The sequence below is a fragment of the Sipha flava genome, unplaced genomic scaffold, assembly GCF_003268045.1.
Source record: "Sipha flava isolate LNK unplaced genomic scaffold, YSA_version1 41_pilon_pilon, whole genome shotgun sequence".
In the NCBI taxonomy this organism is placed as follows: Eukaryota; Metazoa; Arthropoda; class Insecta; order Hemiptera; family Aphididae; genus Sipha; species Sipha flava.
In genome coordinates this window covers 2,492,564-2,515,197 of record NW_020273144.1, presented here as the reverse complement: position 1 = coordinate 2,515,197, position 22,634 = coordinate 2,492,564, and the positions used below count along the sequence as shown (strand labels likewise).

General features: G+C 24.4%; 1 protein-coding gene across 2 annotated transcripts; it reads right to left on the bottom strand.

The window, feature by feature from the left end:
* Positions 1 to 7,893: 7,893 nt before the first annotated feature.
* LOC112689023 (venom dipeptidyl peptidase 4-like) lies at positions 7,894 to 22,475 on the bottom strand. 2 transcript variants are annotated; one of them, XM_025562519.1, is made up of 17 exons: positions 22,343 to 22,475; positions 21,345 to 21,549; positions 20,641 to 20,735; positions 20,501 to 20,575; positions 19,976 to 20,028; positions 19,251 to 19,456; positions 17,509 to 17,678; positions 17,338 to 17,438; positions 15,531 to 15,663; positions 15,241 to 15,461; positions 13,108 to 13,315; positions 11,748 to 11,935; positions 8,924 to 9,118; positions 8,529 to 8,689; positions 8,245 to 8,450; positions 8,086 to 8,164; positions 7,894 to 7,997 (listed from the first exon to the last, which is right to left on the bottom strand). In XM_025562519.1, the coding sequence occupies exons 1-17, from the start codon at positions 22,343 to 22,345 to the stop codon at positions 7,990 to 7,992; spliced, it is 2,307 nt and encodes a 768-aa protein (XP_025418304.1). In that variant the 5' UTR covers positions 22,346 to 22,475; the 3' UTR covers positions 7,894 to 7,989. The 2 variants fall into 2 exon arrangements, with proteins under 2 accessions (XP_025418304.1, XP_025418305.1); XM_025562520.1 differs by lacking the exon at positions 21,345 to 21,549 and having other exon boundaries at positions 7,894 to 8,164; positions 20,641 to 20,715.
* Positions 22,476 to 22,634: the final 159 nt, after the last annotated feature.

Here is a 22,634-nt window from a genome sequence, read left to right as displayed (position 1 = left end):
TTTTAAATAAAAAAAATTAGCATTACTTTAATACGAAGTTGGTCGATGTATTATGTTTATATTTTTCTATACAGACCCGCAGAGCTATATTACACAACAGTAGATGGCACACAGATTGACAGACAACCAAGTGTTCTAGACCAAAATGAAATACGTAAATAAAGTAGCTCAAACGTAACGTAATCCACTTCGCTTGTCATGTTTCTTTTTTTTTCATAACGTTGATGCTTAATAAATTGGTTATCATTGTTACTAACCGTTATTATAAAATATTATTTTTTACATTTATTGTATTTGCACATTGTTTGTATTACTTACATATTTGTCCTACATTAAAAATATGGGTATATAATTATAACATTTATAAATATATTGATTATTATTAATTTTTTAGATTTTTCATCAATTAAAATAATTGTAAAAATAAATAATTTAATATACTCGTAGTTTAATATAATATATAATTTGCTATACCACAGTCAAAAACAAAGTACTTCTCTAATAGTCCAATGTGTTGCCTTCCAACGTTGTGCAATCCAATAAAATATTATAATTTTTTTTTTTTTTTTGATTCTTGCACCACGTTAAATACTTGTATTTATAATTAAAATAGTTAATTTACATTTTCATTTAATAATTATTACTTAATCGTTATTTATAAATACTACTGTATTCCTAATCCTTAGGGTGTTTATTTATTGATTTTTATAAAAATAAATAAATATTATTATTATTAGGATATTATTGTAAATAAATATATAGTTAATATTAAATTTAAATTAATATAAAGTTATTAAAAGGTATACTAAAAATTGAAACAGCAATGAGGCAATGATATGTTAATTGATAATCAACTATACAATTTTTACAGAAATATTTTTGTGATTTAATCTCAGATCAGAATATAATAACTTTAGATAATCTGAAACCAGTATTCAAGCAATCAGGTTACTTTATAACCTCATATTAACTTTACACTATTAAAAAAGCAATTAATTTCCAATATGATGCCATTAATACATTTCGTTTAATTCGTTAAATTTATGACAACTGTTAGTCCTTTATACTTGATAACTCTCAAGTCATTTAATAACACCTGTAATTTTTGCAATTTCAATTTGAATAATTACATATTATAACTACTCAGAGTAATTCAAATTTACATAACAACACCCAGGTTTTTATTATTATTATTTTTTTCTTATATTTACACAAAGCAACAATAATTACAACTGATAATTGTATATTAATAATATACAATATATATGTTTGGTAGACAGAAATGATAGATCGAAAGTTAAGCCAAATAAATTGTATACTTACCGCTTGTACAGTAATACGTTACACTGTTGTAAATATTATATATACATACTTTTTTAAAAGCTATGTTGCAATATTTTGACCATTAGAAGCAATCAAATAATAATTTAAAATATACTTTTTTTAATTAATTGTTTTATTTTATAACATCTAATAAAAAAGCAATGTAATACAAGGCTTTCATTCATCAAAATGTAAAATTATTCTTATAACTAATTAAAAATGTGTACAACTTAGGTAATTGGAAATAAATATAATATAAATATTTTCATATTATAAACTGATTAAAACTTTTTTGATAAAAAGCCGATGAAAGTAAGCAGTTTTGATAGCAGTAAATGGCAAATGGCTCGTTAATCCTAAAATAATTTTAATTAATTATGAATAGTTTTTAACAATAATATTAAAATTATTTATTTGTTTCTGACATGATTTTTATATCAGATTGAAAAATAATTTAGCTTTAATCCTTAAATTAAATATTTTAAAAATTAATCATAGGAAGTGGAAAAATAATTAACAGAAATGCACATAACTATACTAATTCATTTACCAGTATATAATTGGGAAAATTGAGTAAATCAACATATAAGTATATCAGGGTATATAAAAATATTCTGGATATAGTTAGAGAAGGTTTTAGGAGGTCGTACAAATTTATCTGTAATAATTTAATTACAATACAAGTAATGCCGTCTTTACCCTAAAGGCATTATGCGGCACGAGCTCAGGGCCCGATGAATTTTACATGTCTACGATAGTTACGAGTGATTGCAAACGTAGTTGCTCGTCGACAGTAGAACACAAAAGTGAGTGCACAATACAATGTGGAGACATCGTATTCTTTTCTTATGAAATACAGAAGTATATATATATAATATTATGTAAGATGTAAGATAAAGTTAAAGGCATAGTAAGTTCTATAGCAATTTAATTCAGTTTTAACTAGTATTGAAATAATAAATACAAAGATTAAAAAATAAATTTAGAACAATCCGTTGCGAGAGAAATTCATTAGCATGAATCACTACTGAGCTAATTTCCCGATTTCACTGATAAAATTGAACAAATATTATACATACTGATATTTTTACAAGATATATAATATCAATATTTTATTTTTTTTGAAAATGAAAATAATATAAATAATTATCATTATGGTTTTCTTTTAAAATACATAATTAGTAATAAGTATTATTTAGATTGCAAAAGGTTATATCAATAATAAGTACATAAGTATTAGTTAGTTCTTAATATATTTAATTAATACTAAATATATATGCCAATAGTGTTTCATTAAAAGAACGTTCACCAAATTTTAAAATTTTTTAGTAAATAAAAAAAACGGATTAAATAATAATTTTAAAGATAGAACATTTATTTATACAAAATATTAAACACGTGATACCATGGGAATTAATTCACATATTTTATTTCCTAAACCAAATTCACATTTAATTTTATGAAATTTTAAAATTTTTTTTATTATATTATTTTTTAAAAGTTTATTTAATCATCTTATATTCGGTATGGCTATTTATTTTTTCATGGTATAATACGTCTTTTTACCAGTTTATACTCGTCATTTTTTTGAAAATTTTGATACTAAAATCGTTTTTTGATTTTCCGTAAAGTACGCCTTTTTAACAAAACATTGTCATTATGTACTCGTATATTCAAGTAGAAGTCAAATAAATAAAATTAAAGTAATTATAAGTATGTATTGTATTTCTATAAATTTACCACTTTATAATTATTATGAAAAATGTTTGTGGTACACTGTAATTTAAAATATTTCGGATATTTTATTTTGAATAAACCAATTATTAAATTCAATAAAATGAGTGGAAAGTGATGAGTAAAATTTGTATACATACATTTATTAAATTGATTAACAATTTAATAAATTATGATAATTTAACATTATGTTATAATTTAGTATGCGTTAAAATTAAAGTGTATTGTGTTAAGAATTAATTTGACTTTTTTAAATGTTATAATTTTCTGAATAGTTTATGATTTGATTATGTATGTTGTTGGACTATATTATATTCAATCATTTGTTTTACTATTACTCAATACAAGAACATAGCTCGAACAATGCCAGTCCTTTCACATTACATTATTACTATTATTTGTCTTTAGACTGAAATAATTTATTCAAAGTAGTCGAATTGTGATAAATCATAATTCAAAGAGAGACTTAAGACAAGCTTAAAAAACATTTAGCAAGTATGTTATTTTCTTAATACATTTGAATGGCCATACTTAAAACTGACAATAAATTTATTTTAATTTTTCTATTTGACTATATATGAAGTATATGACTTTATAAATACTTATTTGATTATACATTATTACATAGCTATACTAAAAAAATAATTTAATAGAAAATAAATTCATTACCGTAATGGCAGTCAATGTTGCTATAAAATAGTGTAAGGTCACGTAGTTCATTGGTTTTTTTATAAGCTGAGAGACCGTTGTATAGGTACTGCAAAAATATTGTATTTAATATTTGAAAATGTATCCAAGAGAAATTACGAAAATATAAATTTGGAGCGTATAATAATAATATCGTAATAACAAATTAGGGTGTTCCTTATAAAACACTTAGGAATGTCCTCATTTAAATTGACATTTTAAACCCTTAAATATATTCTACTAAGTCAAAGATACATATTATAAGCATATGAACTGCTTATATTATTTTTGTATTAAATATATTATTTTAATATATTTTATATTATTTATTATATATTATTTGTAATGTATTATGTAAATGTTGTGTTCTTCCTTTATTTTTTTTAAACACTCAAATAATTTTTTTAAATATTTCAATGTCATAGATTATTAAGGTGTATTAATAAATCTAGTCAATAAATATTTTTCATGTAGATATTATTAAAGCTGAGATGGTACTTTCAAAGAAATTTTAATTATAGGGACAAAAATGTAATTGCCTTTTAAAATTTAAAATATCCATTCATTTTTTAAATAATTGTACCAGTACATAAGTACCTATATTTAATTCATATTTATTCTTTTTTAAAAAAGGAATATTATTGATTTTAATATAGTTAGGTTTGTTACCTTTTTTACTTCTCTTATGTACAGTGAATTAACAGTAGATATTGTACAGTAAACCTTAAGTACGATTATTTTACAACTTGTCTTTATAACTAACATTATTAATTCACTTTATTTGTACAAAGAATCTGTTTTATACATCTTGGTGGACCACAGCTTCAATAGTAGGCATATTGGGAATTGGTTTAATGTATTTCAACGTTTCAGCATACAATTTTTCCCAATCTTCCAAATCTAAACTCTAACAAATATAAAAAATGCGGTTCAGGATTACATACGACATATGTCTGATAAATAAAGGCGTACCTATGCAAGATAAATACTGATGATTATGTCGTTTATAGCTTGAAAAGAGTTTTAATTAGTGTTGTTTAATAAATTGTAATGAAATCCTTGTTTATCCATCACTTTTCACAAACACGAAAATACAACGATAAGAAAAAAGCAATATTTACACTAGTGCCAAAGTTTTACACAATATAATGGTTTAAAAACAACACAAATATATGCTATTTTAATTCAAAGGGAAAATAGTTGATTTAGCAATTTTTATTTAATTTAAGCCCTTTAATATTTCTCGTAAGAAAAATGTTTTTCCTGATAGAAAATACATTCAAAATTGTTCTTATACCAGGTGAGCATTAAGGGAGGGGGTCAAAAGGGACATTTGTCCAGAAGGAAGTTTTGAGGGGGTAGTACATTTTTAAAGAAAATTTATACAAACGAATATTTTTACAAAAGTATTTGTAGCATAAAAATATAAACATCATTATATTCTCTCTAACCAGATATCAAAGTGTAAAGGGTATCATGTAAATATATTGAAAACCCCAAAATTAAAACTTATAATAATTATATAGCAATGTATTATTATAGATTATATTATAAATCAGAGTATTTCAAATAATATGATATTTATGTAATATATCATAATATGTTAACACTTAATTATACATGTTATATATATATATATATAGGTATATAAGGGTTGCCACCCATCCCGTATTTCACGGGATAGTCCAGTTTTTATTCGATTTGTCCCGCGTCTTGGCTTAATGAGCATATTGACCTGTATCTGAGTATTTCTTAATGTCATTAATTATCCATGCTATTTAAAGTCAATAGATCTATGCATTTTTTCCACAAATTACAACCAAGAATTTTTTCCAAATCAATTGAATTAATTAATTTTTAAATTATTTGTCACTCATATGTAACGCATATCCAATTATTTGTACTAAATACTAGCATTGATTAAGCATACGTAATCAATGGTAGAAGTATTATAATATAAGTGAATACCTTATATTTATTTTTTTGTTAATATTTTAATATAAATCCGTTCAGGCGTGGATCTAGAAATGAAAAAAAAGGGGTAGGGCTAGTCAAGCGAGTTACTGTGATAATTTGTTGCATATGTTTTTTGCTTTTCTCACATCTGATTTTTTAAATATTTTAAGTACATACGTCCGATATAGTTCTATCCAATGTCTAAGGGGGAGGAGCTTAAGCTCCCCTTGTATCCATACCTGCATTCGTTGGAATTTTTTTTAAGCATATTTAATTTTTTATAACAAAAGTATTCACATACTTAATGGAGAAAGAGCCATATTTATGTTATTATTTTAAAATTTAAGAAGCTATATGAATTAACAATATTTTATTTAATTGGCATACTAATAAATTAAACTGAATATAATAAATATATGAAATTAATTCTCAAAAAAATATGTGTCACGTATATTCGACACTGAAAGGTGGTAACCTTGAAGTATATTTTATATATATATATATAGTAAAATAATAATTGATCTCCCATAATTCAGCAAACTCGGTTTTATTACATAGGATACAGACATTAAACTTGATAAGGAAGAGAGTTGAGGAAATATTTTTAGTCATACCGGTATTTTATAGGTTGTTTGAATTATTGTTTTACCTACTTATTATCTTACTGATATTATGTTTTAAAAAATTAAAAATATAGAAGTTTTGATATATTGTATAGAAATTATCAGTGATATAATTATAACCATATAACAATAATAACACATAACCACAACAGTTTCTTCTAAAGTAGTATATCATATTAGGTATATATGCTACACAACTAATATTTAATAATATATTAATTTACATATGCATGTAAACAGATACAAAAATATGAATTATGAATTATGGATATAGATAACTAAATTATATTACATCCATGTAGGTTATATTAATATTGATTTTGTATAACATAATGTAATTTAAGTCTAAATCAAAAATATATAATTGGAAACGTATATCAAGCCTACATCAATAAAGTTTGAAATTAATAAAAATGTGAAGTCGAAGAAATAATTGTCCTCGCTTAGCTCAAAACATTTTTTTTCACTTCTTCTGACTTACATATTTATTTATCAATATGTATAGGGGTGAAAAATTATTTTGCCCCCATATATTAATCTTTAATACGCCCCTAACTTATACCATTGATACTAAATAGATTAATAATATACTGAGAAATATAAATATGAAGTTCAAATTTCGTACTCAGGTTAGTTAACTATATCGTACTTTTAAGTTAATTTTGATTAAAATTTAAAATAAATATTTTACTAACATGCACATTTTTCTCGAGAACATTTTTTATATCTTCAGGTTGGACAGCTGACGTTTTATTTGTAACATCTTTTATCTTTGATTGCCTTTCAGAAATCATATTCATGAACTATGTGAAATATAAGTCAATTTTACTATAGATAATGAAAGATTAAAACTTAATTTAATATTACTTTCGGGTTTCTTTGTAGATTTTCAGTTACATTTTGTATTTCTTTATTGATATATTTTTTAATATTTTGCATTAACATTGAATATTTATCATCATAATTGCAATTTTTTAGTTCATCGATTAATTTATCAATATTTTTATCATTTTCTGTAGAGGTTTTATTGTATGTCAAGTTTAGATCTATTACAAATTATTTTATAAGTCTCACGGAGAAAAATATAGTAAGTTGGAAAAAATATTCAAACCTCCGAAACATTTCGTCCAGAAAAATTGGAAAACAAAAATCAGTTTATTCATAATATACCACATTACTTTTGTTGAATGCATAAATTACTTACAGATAAAAATGACAAAGTAAAAATAGAAAATCATAAAAATAATTTTTATTAAACAACTAATTTGCTGGGTAACCGATCAGATTTATTTTATTATTCAAAAAATCCTATTCTAAATGATTATTTTTATTTTACATGCAATACAATTTAATTCGACCAACTTAAATAATAATACGTCACATAATAAAAAAAAAGCATTATACAACTTTTAATATTAACATTTTATGTCAGAATTACATAGTTAAGGTGTATATTAAAAATTACATATTTATAATACATTTTACTCATTTTACATTATTTTTCAAACTATACATAATTTTAAAGAAGTTTTTAGTAATAATGAAATTATAGGAAAGTAAAAAGTGAGGATCCAATGATACTTACTAATTTTTCATAAATAAATGCAACTATAACTAATGTCCACACGAATAATGAGAGACTTGTAATTTCTTGAACATAATTACATTATAAACCTTTTTAGGATTATTGAAATTAAAAAAAAATTTTTTTTCTAATTTTACATACTTGGAATATCTAAAAGTAAATTAACGTATCACTTACAAGAAAATAAAAACGTCATTATTGTATGGTATAAATGAGGTTTAACATTTAAAAACTCATGCATTTCGTCGGGGTAAAACTAAAATAGTGAATTTATAATCCAATTAGTACTTTTTAATAATAATTAATAGAAAATGTAATTGTCATTACAAAAATTACCTGCTGTTTAAATGTAATGGAACTATGTTGTAGCTCTTTAGATAACATCGCAGAGTGTTGAAAATTAACATTATTGTCAAACATTCCATGAATAATCATAAATTTCTTTTTACGTAATCCCTCAGAATTATATATCAAGCTGGCATTTTTATAACCTTCGACATTTTTTGTATACGTGTCCATAAACCGTTCGGTGTATATAGAGTCTAAATAATATACTTTTTATTAAACAAACATTTACAATTATTCATGAATTTCTAAAAAATAAATAATCTATACAAAACCATAATACATCCAGTCGGTTATAGGTGCGACGGACAATCCACATTTAAATATTTTTTCTTTGTCTTTAGCTAAAGTCATACCGGCCACGTAACCACCATAACCCCATCCCCAAATTCCGGTTTCATTTTTGTTTATATAAGATAAATGGCTCAGTAGATATCTGTTTAATATTTTTCATTTATTAATAATAATTAATAACAATTACAATTTTTTTTTCGATTAATTAATTTTAACAAAACTTTCGGGTGAAACCGTATTGTTGTTTATATATTTATCGTAATATCTTAACGACATATTGTCTTACACAGTATACATAAATTTACTGTCTACACTAATAAAAAAATATTAGCTATAGTTTTTTTCTTACGAGTTTTTTTTTTTTTTTGTTACTCACTTAGCTACTGTTATTTGATCTTCGATTTCACCTGTTCCCAGTTTCTTATAATTAGCAAATAATGTCCTGTAACCTCTCCGACCTGTGCCACGGCCATCAACTTTGGCTATAACAATATTGTGATTTGCACTTAGGTACGTATTCAGGTCAATTTGAAATTCGTCTAATACTGTGTTTGATACAGGTCCGCCGTTACTACATAAATTGATAATCAAAGTTAAATTGAGTTAAACTTTCAACCCAAAAGATAATTTAAAATATTTATAAATATACAACCATCGTTCTAAAAATTATATTATAATTCTGACAAGGCTACTCCGTTTGATTCAAGTTTAAATTATAATATGATTATTAGGGTGGCCCTTATTTAATTATAGAAATATGTTTTTGCATATTTGTTAGTCTGACCCCGTGAATTTGTATATATGCATAAAATAATGAGCTAGGTACTAAAAGTTTCAAGTCGATCTATTAAGGTTGACCCGTGCCGATTTGAATTTGAAATTTAAATATATTAATTCTTTCATAATTTAATAATATGTATATTAAATTATTAAATAACATTGATATTCATACTAGTCGAGTATGTTGTAGATATTTTGTCGGGAATCGATTTTACAAATAATATATATATACTAAAAGTTAAGAAATTATTTCGTTTTAAAAGGGTAGGAGCGGCTTGTCAGGGGAGACTTTTAGACTGTATCCCCCCTTAAAAAAAAAACAGATATTTTTAAATAATAACTATTTAAAAATATTTTCTATCGTTATCATTGTTTATTATTATAAATTGAAGGCCATAAAATCTAAAACAAATAAATAGTTATTTTGATGGAACTATCGAAATACTAATTTAGTCACTTCGAATACGGTTGTCGTTTCAGTGAAACTGACACCTGACAGTTTCTATAATAACATGTAATAATTTGGCTTGTTTGACGAAGGAAGTCGGGGAGAATAAGCCACGTATTATAGACGCTATTGAACAGTGTTGTACTTAGATAAAAAAAATTATCTAAATATAGATAAGATATCTGGATTTAAAATTATCTAGATACAGATAATTACTGTAGAAATTGAATTTATCTAGATATTTATATAAGGCATCAAAGTTTTCATCCGTTTGTAGGTGAACTATTTTGGTCTTGGGTAATGATTGTATTATGTAACGAGCCATTTCAAAATATAAAATATTTCACCAATAAAATAAAATTGAAAGTCGTAGACAAAATTATAAAAAATATGAAAACGGTCCGACGATAAACATTGAATACGTTGTGGATGAGAGTGCGCTGCATACAGTACAAGTTTTTAATAAATAACGGACGATTCACGCCTAATATTTATTTTGTTGTACAATAATATTATGTAGACACATCAAAGTACGAATTCATTGAATTGGGGTCCGGTAATGACAATTATTTAGAGCACATGATTATATGAACAATGGGCATAATTTATATATAAATATTGAATTTAAGGCGGTCAAATGGTGATGGAGAACGATCAATTTCTGTGTAGGTACAGCATAATGGGTATTGAAATATTGCTATTTTTTTATCGACAATTATTTCTGTACTTTAGTATTTATAAACCATCTACCGCACAGCTGCATTAATAACCAGTTTAGACCTATGGTGCGTTATCTCTGGTTTTAATATTCTTGTAAATGCTCTTTCGGCGTTCGTAATACTACAGGTATACGTAATACGGGTATGAGACTTCCCCGTATAGGCCATACTATGAAATTATAAATAATTCTCACCTCCCATGTATATTATGTAGGTAATATATGTCTATATACATAATAAATTATCATTGTTCATAATTATTAATAAATGCTATGTAAAACTATTTTAGAACCAATTTTTGCAAGTAAATATACAAATGAAATTTCTTATATAGTTATTTATTTTATATTGAATGATACAATTGTAGATTAGTTATTACTAATGATAAGCTACAGATTTTGTGAATTATTTTGATAAATTTATTTAGATGGCTATGATTTTTATCTAGATGAAATTAGATATCAATTTTATTTTTTATCTAGATAACATATCTAGATAAATTTATCTAAAGCACAACATTGACTATTGAAACTGGGTTTACCACAATAATTTCCGTGCCACCACGCATTTAGTCTTTATTCTCTTAACGTCGTCATCTACGTTTATCTTCAAGTTCGAAGATAAAAAAGATCGCAGAATTGATTATAGTATTGAGTTTATAAAAAAATGTTAGTATTAAATTAAGTTCAATATATATTAACTAAATATTAAATCAAACATTAAGTATAATTAATTTTCCAATAAAAGGGTTTATTTTTTGTTCGTTATTGTATTTAGTTAATGTTAAGTAATTTAAATCCAAAATATTTACTACGAGCCGCTACTGTAAAAGGGTAACATCGTATCAATTTATTAGTTATGTAATCATTACTATAAGTTTAATGAATCGTCGGCGTAAATTAAAAATGCATATTATAAGTTTTGATTTAGTCATACGTTAATTCGAAACAGGAATAAGAAATGGATATATTATACATAAAAAATAATTTGAACACTATACTTTTGAATTACGTATAGTAAATTGTTTACGTTGGATCTTTAATAATTTGAATCCAGAAAGCCAGATTTAATAAATTGAGATGTATAAAAATATTAATAAGTTTTATGAATATCAAATAATCAATATTTAAAATACTTACAAGTATGCGAAATACGTATAAACAAATCATTTTAATATTACAGTCCTGCTGTATATTATGTATAAATTATGTAAATACACATAAAATCACAATAATTAATAACATAACAATTACCTGTAAATTAATAATGGATATTTTTTTTCTAGCGAAACATCAACTGTTGGTGGAATTAATAATTTTACTTTAGCTTCATAATCATCATCGAGCGGAACAGTCAAAAACATTATGCGAGGTAAGGCGACGTTTAATAAGTTAGTGTACAGGTTTTTATTTGATTTCCATGTTGTTACATGACTTCCATTCTGAAAAGATCGGTAAAATAAAAAACGAATAAGAGATTAAAATTGTATATTGAATGAAAATCGCTAAACAATTTATACAACTATTTAATTAAACGAAAATTAATTTCTTTGTAGTACTTGTTAAGTTAAATAGTAATCTTACTATGCGGACTAAATTTGTTAAATACTTTTTAGGAAATAATTTATATTAGAAATATAAGCTAATATATAATAAAATATTATTTTAGTTAGTATTGTCTTATTATAATTTTTATACCCCAACTTTTTTTTCTCGAATATTTAATAAATTATTATTTTAAATTCTGAAGAATTAAAAAAACAGATAATTATAAATAATTCAAGATTATTTAAGCATATTTTCACATCAAGGTGTCATGGTAATTATCAGGGTTAGGATTTTATAACATTTGCATATTTCTTATGAGATGCTTAAAAAATAGCAGAGTAAGCTAAAAATGTGTTTCATGATACAAAGAACTCAAATAAAAAATTTTATTTTGCTTTTTCTTGCATATTTTGTGTTTTTTAGTTTATAGTGCTTTTTTTTAATTCTTTGAGACTTTTTTGCCTTTTACCGGTGTTATATTTAAAAATTCATTTGTTGAGCTCCCTTTATTTTGATTTTAATTCAAAAATGGGTATATTTTATGAAATTGTATTTTGGTAAACGTGTTTTTTGATTTTTGTTAATTGAATTTTCAAGATTCAAAATTTTAATTTTAATTTTAAATTAAATTATAAATGTATAGATTAAGTAAATAGACCGATTACGCTAATGCAACTCTGTACAATTACAGCGATTATATAAAGGTAGGTATAATATAATACAATAATTTCGTTTTAGTTATTTGGTTCTAATTTTTGTTATCTGCTGATTTTGTTGGTTTTTTTTGTCGATTTTTATTAAATCTACTAATAGCCAGTTATCAACGAACGAGTGTAGAATTCGCTTTATACAGTCCACATTCATCTCGTGTGCTCGTATAAAATTATTAAATAATAAATTTCCTTTTTTTTTGTTGTTTTTATTGCATATTTTTAGAGCTTATTTAGTGATTTTTAAGGTATATTTATAGAGCATATCTATGCAATTTTAAGTGCTATAAAATCCTAATCCTGGTAATTATAATTAGTTGAAAGTAATGATTTAGTCAGTAATATTTAATACATACGGTTTTCATTATGTTTATGTATGGGACCCATTGCCCTTTGCAAATATGTGCGTAATAGGTATTTTTTTCACTAAGCTCTATCAAACTAAAAGTGCAGCCTGTGTTACAAGACAAACACTCTGGTTCAGTCTGTTGTTGTCCATGATCTACCAACACTCTGTATATGTGTTGTGCCTCAGGAATATTTTCTATATTGGCAAGATAATATCTGAAAAATGTCTTTAATAAATTATGAAATATATAACTTCAGCATTAATTATTTGAAGTATTTAGTAATATTTTTATATGTACGACATCCTAACATTTCTTACCACCATGTATGTATTTACCATCGTCTTTCACATTTAACACGATTTTTTTTATAAATATTGAAAACATTATTATACCAAAGAAACGTTGTAACCATAGAATCTATGATTCCCAACCTGAAGGTAAATAACCTCCAAAGGGTAAAACAAGAGTTTCCGAAGGGTAAATAAAAGACTAATTTATAGTATTATGATTGATTAAATATACATAGATAGTCCAAGTCAATGGATAATATGGAAACACGAATATTAGTAACTTAAGAATGTCAATAGGTAGCGGGTACAGTAATAAATTGTCTACTTATTATAATAAATAATTACTATTAACAAGAAGTTGACAATGAAAATATATACGGTTGATGAGTGATGAGGGGTATGCCGTGCGACCCAGAAGATCTTAATTTCTTGTTAAACCGCGATAAAAAGCACCTATTTTAAGAATATAAATTAATATTGAATATTATTATTATTATTTACTGAATATGGCTATTTATTAATACTTTATATTATTTTATATAATGAGCGAAAACGAACCATCTGCTTAGAATATCTTAAGAGGACGTCGCACACGTACGACATAATAAATTTTCTTTCACCAGTTTCAATAGTGTGCTTTTAGTTTTGAAATTAAAGTGAGTTGACCTATTATCAAACATTTGGGTAAAAAATTATCTGTATCAAAAAAATCTGGTGTGACAGATCGATTTGTATGAGAAATATATAAGATAAACAATGGTGAAATTGATATATTATAGGGTTGCCATAAGTCCCGGAAAACTGGGATTGTCACCGGTTTTGGACTTCGTGTTTTGGTGTCCCAAAAAATATTTTCGGGACGTCCATATGTCCCGGCTTAGACGTTTAAAGGAAATGTAGTATTATTTTATTTTTTATTGTGACCATTTTATCTCAAATTATATTTTTAGTTTGACAATATATAATAAAAACATAATTTGTAATTTACACGTATAAATATGTAATATATTTTATTTTACAAAAATATTTTTAAATATTATATTACCGGCCATTAATGGTCCTCTCCGGTAGCGTACCTATACATAACTTTTGTATGGGGGAAGGATCATATGCAAACAAATCATTATTTTTCTTACGTTTCTAACGCCCTCACACTAAGAACATTGTTTTATAACATTTGAAAAAAGGCCTAGGCGGACTGCTAACAGTCTTGACTGCAACATACCCCTCTTGTATACGCCACTGGTCCTTTCAATATATTAAAAGTTATATAAAAAATATATTACTCCCGGTTTCATCTTATAAATTTATGGCAACCCCATATATTATAATTTAACATACCTGATTAATTAACACAAATTTCTTTATCACAACACATATTTTGAGCTCGAAAACAATGATACTCATCAATTCATATGAGAAATTTGCAAGAAATATCATATAAGTAAAATAAAATGTTTTAGAAATAATAAGATAAAACCCAGGCTTTGATGGTATAAAAAATAATTTTATAAAAATTTTCACTGAAGTACCTTAGTGAGTACACTTAACTAGTTACCTCAACCACTTAAAAACACTCTGCTAATAACTTTTACGAATACACAAATATTTATATTAGTATTGATTAATTTCGCTTTAGAATTTCTGATGCGTATGAGGATATGAGCAAAAAATATCCATATATAGTGTATAAGCGCAATCGGATGAAAATAATAATCAAAATTTGAGATTTTTAGCACAGAATTGATAATCGAAATTAGATTTTTGATTTTAGTAATTTTAATATTTTAATTTTTACATTAATACAAAGATATGTGCAGCATTATACATCCTAAAAATTACACCTTACAAGTAATTCGATTCAAAGTCCCATTTTATTAGCTTGAGGACTTCATAATGACCATTAGTTATTGGCTGCAATTCGCCATTCGTTTTAATTATGCAAGCATGTCCATACGAGTCTCCGTCTTCTTGTTCAACGGGTTTTATCAATGCAACCCAATGTTCTCGATTAATTAAAATCGATTTGCGAAAATCGAGCCAACCATTTTCTTGATTAAATTCCATTTCCTGTACATAGTGCACGTGCATTTAATAACTTAAGGAAATGTAAAACAAATTAAAAAAATTTGAACTAACTTCTTTTACTTCGGCCGTATTATTAAAAATATGATAGTGCACGAGATGAGATTTGTTTTGTATTCTATTCATCCACAATGCAAATAAGTGTTCATCGTCTGACCATGCAACATAATATAGTACAATTTCACCGCTAAAACAAAAACCAACCATGAGTTTATTTTTACTGCATTTAGTACTTACTATGAATTATTTAGCAATGTATTGATATTATATCTATATACCTTATAGTTATGTTGTATTTTGGTAATAATATATATTATATTAAGAACTTAAGTTAAAAATTGTATAGTAAGTTTCCTTTTATAATATTACATTAGATTCTAAAAACATCTTAAAAATCATTGCTTACAACTGCTTACAACTGCCTTTATATAAAAGAGTAACTGAGCACCACAAATATTATTTTTCAAAGGAAATTGTTCAACAATAGTTTCAAACTTATTATTTATAATAATAATATATTATTCCTTGTACCATTGAAAAATTGATTTACATCACACATGTAAAATACCCATCTTAGTCCATATTTTCATATGTACAAGAAGGAAAAGTATATATTATAATTGTTGAACATATGTTTTAATGTTGAATATACTCGTATATCATAAGACAATTTTTGCTACATATCAGTTAATTTAAATAAATAAAATGCCTAACTATTTATGTTATTTAATATTATGTTTATAATAATGAATCTAGGAACATATCTAAAAATACAAATCAGTTAAGGATTCGAAATGACAGAATACTATTGAAGATATATGGATGGATTCAAAAAAGTATATATTTCCTTGACGAACCGTAAAAATACTAAGCAATGTGTAATTTATAACTTATACCATGCTAAAAAAATGTATGACATCAACGTTCAACTTATACAAAACTACAATACTAATGTATATCTTGATGTATATCTTATATATTTATATATTATATGACATATATTATGAAATAAAATATATGAAAAAAAAAAAATTAACAATAATAACAATCCAACAATACTGTAATAATCCACTCATGTCACGTATTAACGTATGTTATGTGTTAGGGCTGCCACGGATTCCAAGAGAGACACGGACCACAGGTTAAGAACCGCTGTATTCATATTCAAGAATTTTTCCAAATAAGTAATTAAAAACCAATTCACGTTAAAATATTGGGCACTAATAATGTATCACTCAACAGCTCTCTTTTATGGGTTCTAGTGTTGTTGTGGATTAGATATCTCAAAATTATTCCTACAACTATCGATGAAAAATATTGTTGTGATAACAACTATTAGTGTGTAAATATAAGATTATTAATATAAAATGTTAACATATAACCTACTAATAACTGGTATTAATAATCAACATTTTCATAAAAATGTCGTCGAAGAGATAAATTATATCAAAAGTGTATTTATTAAGCTATGGGCTTTGCAAGTCATGTATTATTTTTCAGAACCTTTTTTTATGTATTACTTAATATTTTTCAATAATTTAAATTTCAATATATATATCTTTAGAATAAGTTGAAAAATAAAATAATTTTAATATAGTATGATCTTTTATATACAATAAATGATTATTTTACACCATACAATGAATATTTAATTTAAGATTGTCCAAGAAAAAGTCATAAACACAGCACTGAATTATATTTACTGAGGTCATAGAAGATTGATTTGTTATCTAATACTATATTTTAGTTAATAAAGATATATGACTCACATTCACTGAAGATGAATAATGTCAAACATTATGTGTATGGAGATTAATTAACTATAATATATCATGTGATTTACTTGATATGTTATACTTACGAATCATATTTAATTGTTGGTCTTATTGCTATAGGCGTGGGCTCAGTATTGATATTAATGTATTGTACAAATAGTTCCACCATTGGATTAGGATCATTCGCCTGTAATATAACATAAAAATATCTTGCATGAAGAACTTAAGTATTAACAAATTGAATTTCGGTGCCATACCTTTGGATAATGATAGCTATGTATCCTGCTATATTGATCATACATAGTATCTGGTATTCCGTATCGTGCTAGATGTATCGATGGTACCAATGTTTCATTAAGTTTGATGTAAGCCAATTTAGTTCCTTGTTTAGAAAACCACATTGCTAAATTTGAATTTAATATTTCTTCTAAAAATATAAAGTATTAGATTTCAACGTAGAATATAAACTTTTCACCATTTTTAATAAAATTTTTTACTTTATATTTTAACTTAAGATTCTATAACACTTATATTTTAACAATTAATAATTCTTAATAATGTTAAAACTCTGCAGAAAGAAAGCAAAATAAATTTTAAAATAAATCATATTTCTTATTAAAAACATGATTTTCTAATTAAGCTAATTAAGGTAAATGTATTTAATGTAAACTAATTGTAATTTAAATTAATATAAACTGCATTATAATTTATCATTTAACTACGGAATATTTTATTAGACAAATTAAATGATTTTAGTATATATAATATATATTTCAGATTTTGTATAGTGAAAAAGCAACAGGATTTATTTTTATATTTAGCATTTACAATAATTGTAAATTCTAAATATAAGAATAAATTAATTATTGATTAATAAATGCCGTATAAACATAATAATTAATAAAAAACGAGCACTATATAACATAAACATATGAGACAAGGATCGAATTCAATAAACGGCCCAAATCATCATTGTCTTTTGTTTTATTTTTAAGTAAGTACCTAAATAATCATTATTTATTAGCTCAATAACACGTTCTCAGTTATGAGTTAGTTTTCATCACGTATTTCGTAATAATTTATCAAACAATACTTTTTCCAAATTTTTTTTCTCATTATATGTGAGTCTGCACTTCAGAAATGATGAAACCATGTTTATTATAAAAATTCTTTATTTAACAATAAGACTGTTTTTATCAAGATACTCGACCACAATAGAATATAAGAATAAATTTGGTTATAAAAAATTAAAACCGGTATGGAAATGTATTTAAAATAATACCTAAATATGTTTTAGAAAAACCATATGAAACTCGAATATTAATGAAGTCACTATATTTTAGTAATAATTTATTACTTTTAATATGGTATTAAAAAATAAAATACTAAACAATTGATAATTGATTATATTATAGTATATTTTATTAAATCAATCTGCGTGTATAATCATGTTCATTTGATAACATTATAGTTTTATATTATTATGAAATTATACAGTCGAAAAATTTAAAGGTTTAGAAATAAAATTCAGTAATATAAATGTGTATTTTAAGTATTTGACTTTGCCTCATCGACTCGGATGTTAAGTACTGTGTGTGTGTGTCTCATATGTCACCCCAGATATCAGATTGGAGTTGAACCCAATACAGTCGTGAAATGTTTCAAATATTATAAAATAACATATCAGATTTGCTGTAATGGGCGAAAATAGGCAAAATTAAAAAATAAAAAAAATACATATCAAATAGACCTTTATTAGATCATTAGATTATTTCAAAGCTCGTATTTTATCGTTCAATGAACATTTTTCATGTGTTAAATATCATTAAATAGCATTTAAAGAAAAAATTAATTATAATATAATTGGTTAGGTAGAAAAAGTAACGTGATAATTTTTTTTTTTTATTATTATTTCATGAGATTTGTATTTTTTTGTCAGTGCGTAAACTGTGAATGTTTTATATTGAAACTTAAACAGATAAAATTAAATACTGCTTGCCTTTGTACACCCAATCAGGAATACCGTAGTATAAATCTTCTCGCCCGCCGAAAGTTATTTGTTTTGCGTGGTTTGGCTTTGCGGCATTGAGTATCAAATATATATTGTAGTTATCGACAATGGCCAGAGTTGAACCTGTAGCAGACCATTTAGCAGCCATTACACTTCTTGGTTTGTGTTTCGTATCTCTCAATGTTACTTGTTTCCTGACATATTAAAACACAAATATTTAACCGTTGACATTACACGTCATGTAACGTTTTGTTAAATTTATTATTATATAAGTTATCATAACTTTTGATATATAATTTATACACCATACGATGTATTGTTGAATTTTAGCATTAATATGAATTTAGTTATTTTTAAAAATATGTTTATTAGTTTAAATCAAAACAGTAACATTAATATAAAAATATTCTTATTTAAAATTAAACATCGGTAAATTAATTTTTCCACAAATTGTACTATATACTTCTTAATAAAAAACGTACATTCAAAACAAATAATACTACATAGTAAAAATATACTATAGGTATAGTTTAGTAATTTTAAGATTACTAGAAGTCTGGTAGTTTCCAATGTAATATAACATATATTTAAAATATAGTCATTATTTAAGTCAGAGGATCTCAAATGATAAAATTAGTTTTCTAAAGTCAATAAAATAAAAGTTAATCCATTATACGAGTACACTTATTAAGTTATCCAGAATTATAACTTACTTAGTTTTAATAGTGATGATGTCATAATAACTCGTTGACATATAATTATATGTCTTCAATGTATAAAAACAAAAAAAAACACATCAACATTTTAACTATGGTAATTTAACATGTAATTATAACTAGTAATAAAAATATGATATGCTATTCTAGTTAGAGGCGGAACTAGGAGTGTAAGACGGGAATTCCTCCCTGGACGTAAAATTTTAGAGGATGTAATTTTTGTAATTATTAACAACTAATTGGATATTCTTAACTTAGTTAAATACTGATATTAAGTTAAAACTCAATAAATATGATTGTATATTAATTATTAAAAAAAAAAACTCGAGAAGAGTATTTGATTATTGGTCTATGATAGTGCGTAGCTTTAACATTTTCTCCGGGCGTCAAATTCCTAGTTTCGCCTCTAATTCTAGTGGCACTGGAATAATCCCCTTCCTCAAACATATGTTGTATCATATAAATATACGTCAATAGGAAATACATATAATGTTTTTATTTGTATGTAACAATGAAACTTACTTCATCGGTGTCATAAGATATTAACAGATATTTTTTGTCGGCTGAAAGTTCATATGTATGACAATTCTTTACATGCTAAAAATGTCCAATTTTAATACATATAGTACTTATGTTTTCCATTATTATTTTTACATATTTACTTTCATTGAATTGAACGCTATAACTGAATTGGTAAATTGAATTACATCATGCAATATAATATTTCCATCATCGTCCTGTGTCAAAATTTCATTATCTAGTGCATATTACAATAATATTTAATTATCCAAATTTGTAAAAGTATTCAATAATAGTGACAAAATTTAAATTAAATTAAAAATCAATTATATGAAAGATATTAAATCACACAACCAATATCAATTCGAAGATAGTAAAATTAATGAACCCTCGAGAATAATCTACCTATCATTCTAGTGTTTATTAATGGCTATACTATTGATTTTTTGTTTGAAAAATTATTTATAGAAAAATAAGCAATCTAAAAAAATATAGGAAATTATGACGTAAGAATATAAGTTAAAAAAAAATAAATATCATTCCACACAAAAGATAGATATCAAGCGTCTTAAGATATTTTTGTTAGCTTTATCAGTTTATAAAAGTAACTTATGATTGTATAGTTAGTCAACGAAAAATTTTAAGAAAAATAATTTTAATTTCATTTAAAAAACAATTTTTCGTCAATTCGAATTTAACAAATATGTATAACATATTATATACGTCTAATTGTATGATATATATTCTAAAATACACCTATAGATATTAAGATACATATGTTATAATCATATGTGTACTACTTAAAACATTATGCTTTTATCTTATTACTTATTTTATTTGTACATACCTGAAATCCAAGTCGCATTAAAACTAATTGGCTTATCGTCCAACAATGTTTTAAATTTAATAGGTTTATATATTTTAATATTCTGTTCAAAATATTGTGGCCAATCAATAGTAAAGTAAAATATAAAACTCATCATTGAAAAAATAAAACAAATTAATACACATATCACAACAAATCCATTTTTAATTTTCCATAAAATGTGTTCCTACAAATTTATTCAATATTTTGATAAAATACATGTGAGAAATTATAACTAAACGTTATCTTAGTAAATTTACATTAGGCAAATAAATCAGATAAAAATAACCATTATTACGATTTAACTTAATTTCAAATTTTGAATTAAACTTTATTGTATGTTATGTATTATTCTTGTATTTGTGAGAACGGAAAATATTAATACATAGAATTTGGTAAAATACAAATTTTAGAATAATATACAATACAGCAAATTATTAATTTGCATTAGAAAAATTTGAATGATAAGGATAAAACAATTATGAACCTCCAAAAAAAATGTCTAAAATGTATGAGTTATTAAATAGATATCAAATTTTTTATAATTAAATAATGCTTTTAATAAATAAAGTTCAGTAATGGTAAAATAATATGCATATATTATTATCTTTTAAATCCATATAATTCTGTCCGAATTTATTAATAATTATGTCTTTTTTTTTTTTTTTATAAATATTAATCCTATATTTCTAAACATTTATAAATGTATATTGGAATTCGATATATCTACATTTATAAATGTTCGTTGTACTTAATAATTTATTATACAGTTATTAAACTGCTGATTGTTTTCATTTTTTAATCTATAAAATTTATAACTGAACAAATATTTTATTAATTGGTTTATTCTTTTAGTATTTTATGGATTAAATAAAAACAAAATTGAATCAATAAAGTTAAATAACAATATAATAAACAATATATTAAAAAATATTTTGTAAATTTTATAGAAAAATATAATCAAGTATTGGTTTACTTACCATTTTAAAGTACCAATTCGTACTTTAACCACTTGTGATAAAAATATTTTTAAAAAAATTTTGATCAGAATTTTGTTTTTTGTGATAGTGCAAGTTTACGTATACGTGCACTAAACATGTGTATACATTAATAAGTTAGGCATACTGCCTAGCAAAACAACAGCGAAACGAATATGTGCGTTTCACAGTGTGAATAATTTGGTGTTTAAACAGATGTTCTAGTATTACGCAATTATATTCACATTCAAAATATTGAATTTGAATTGTTCTTTGACACACTTATATTTTAGAA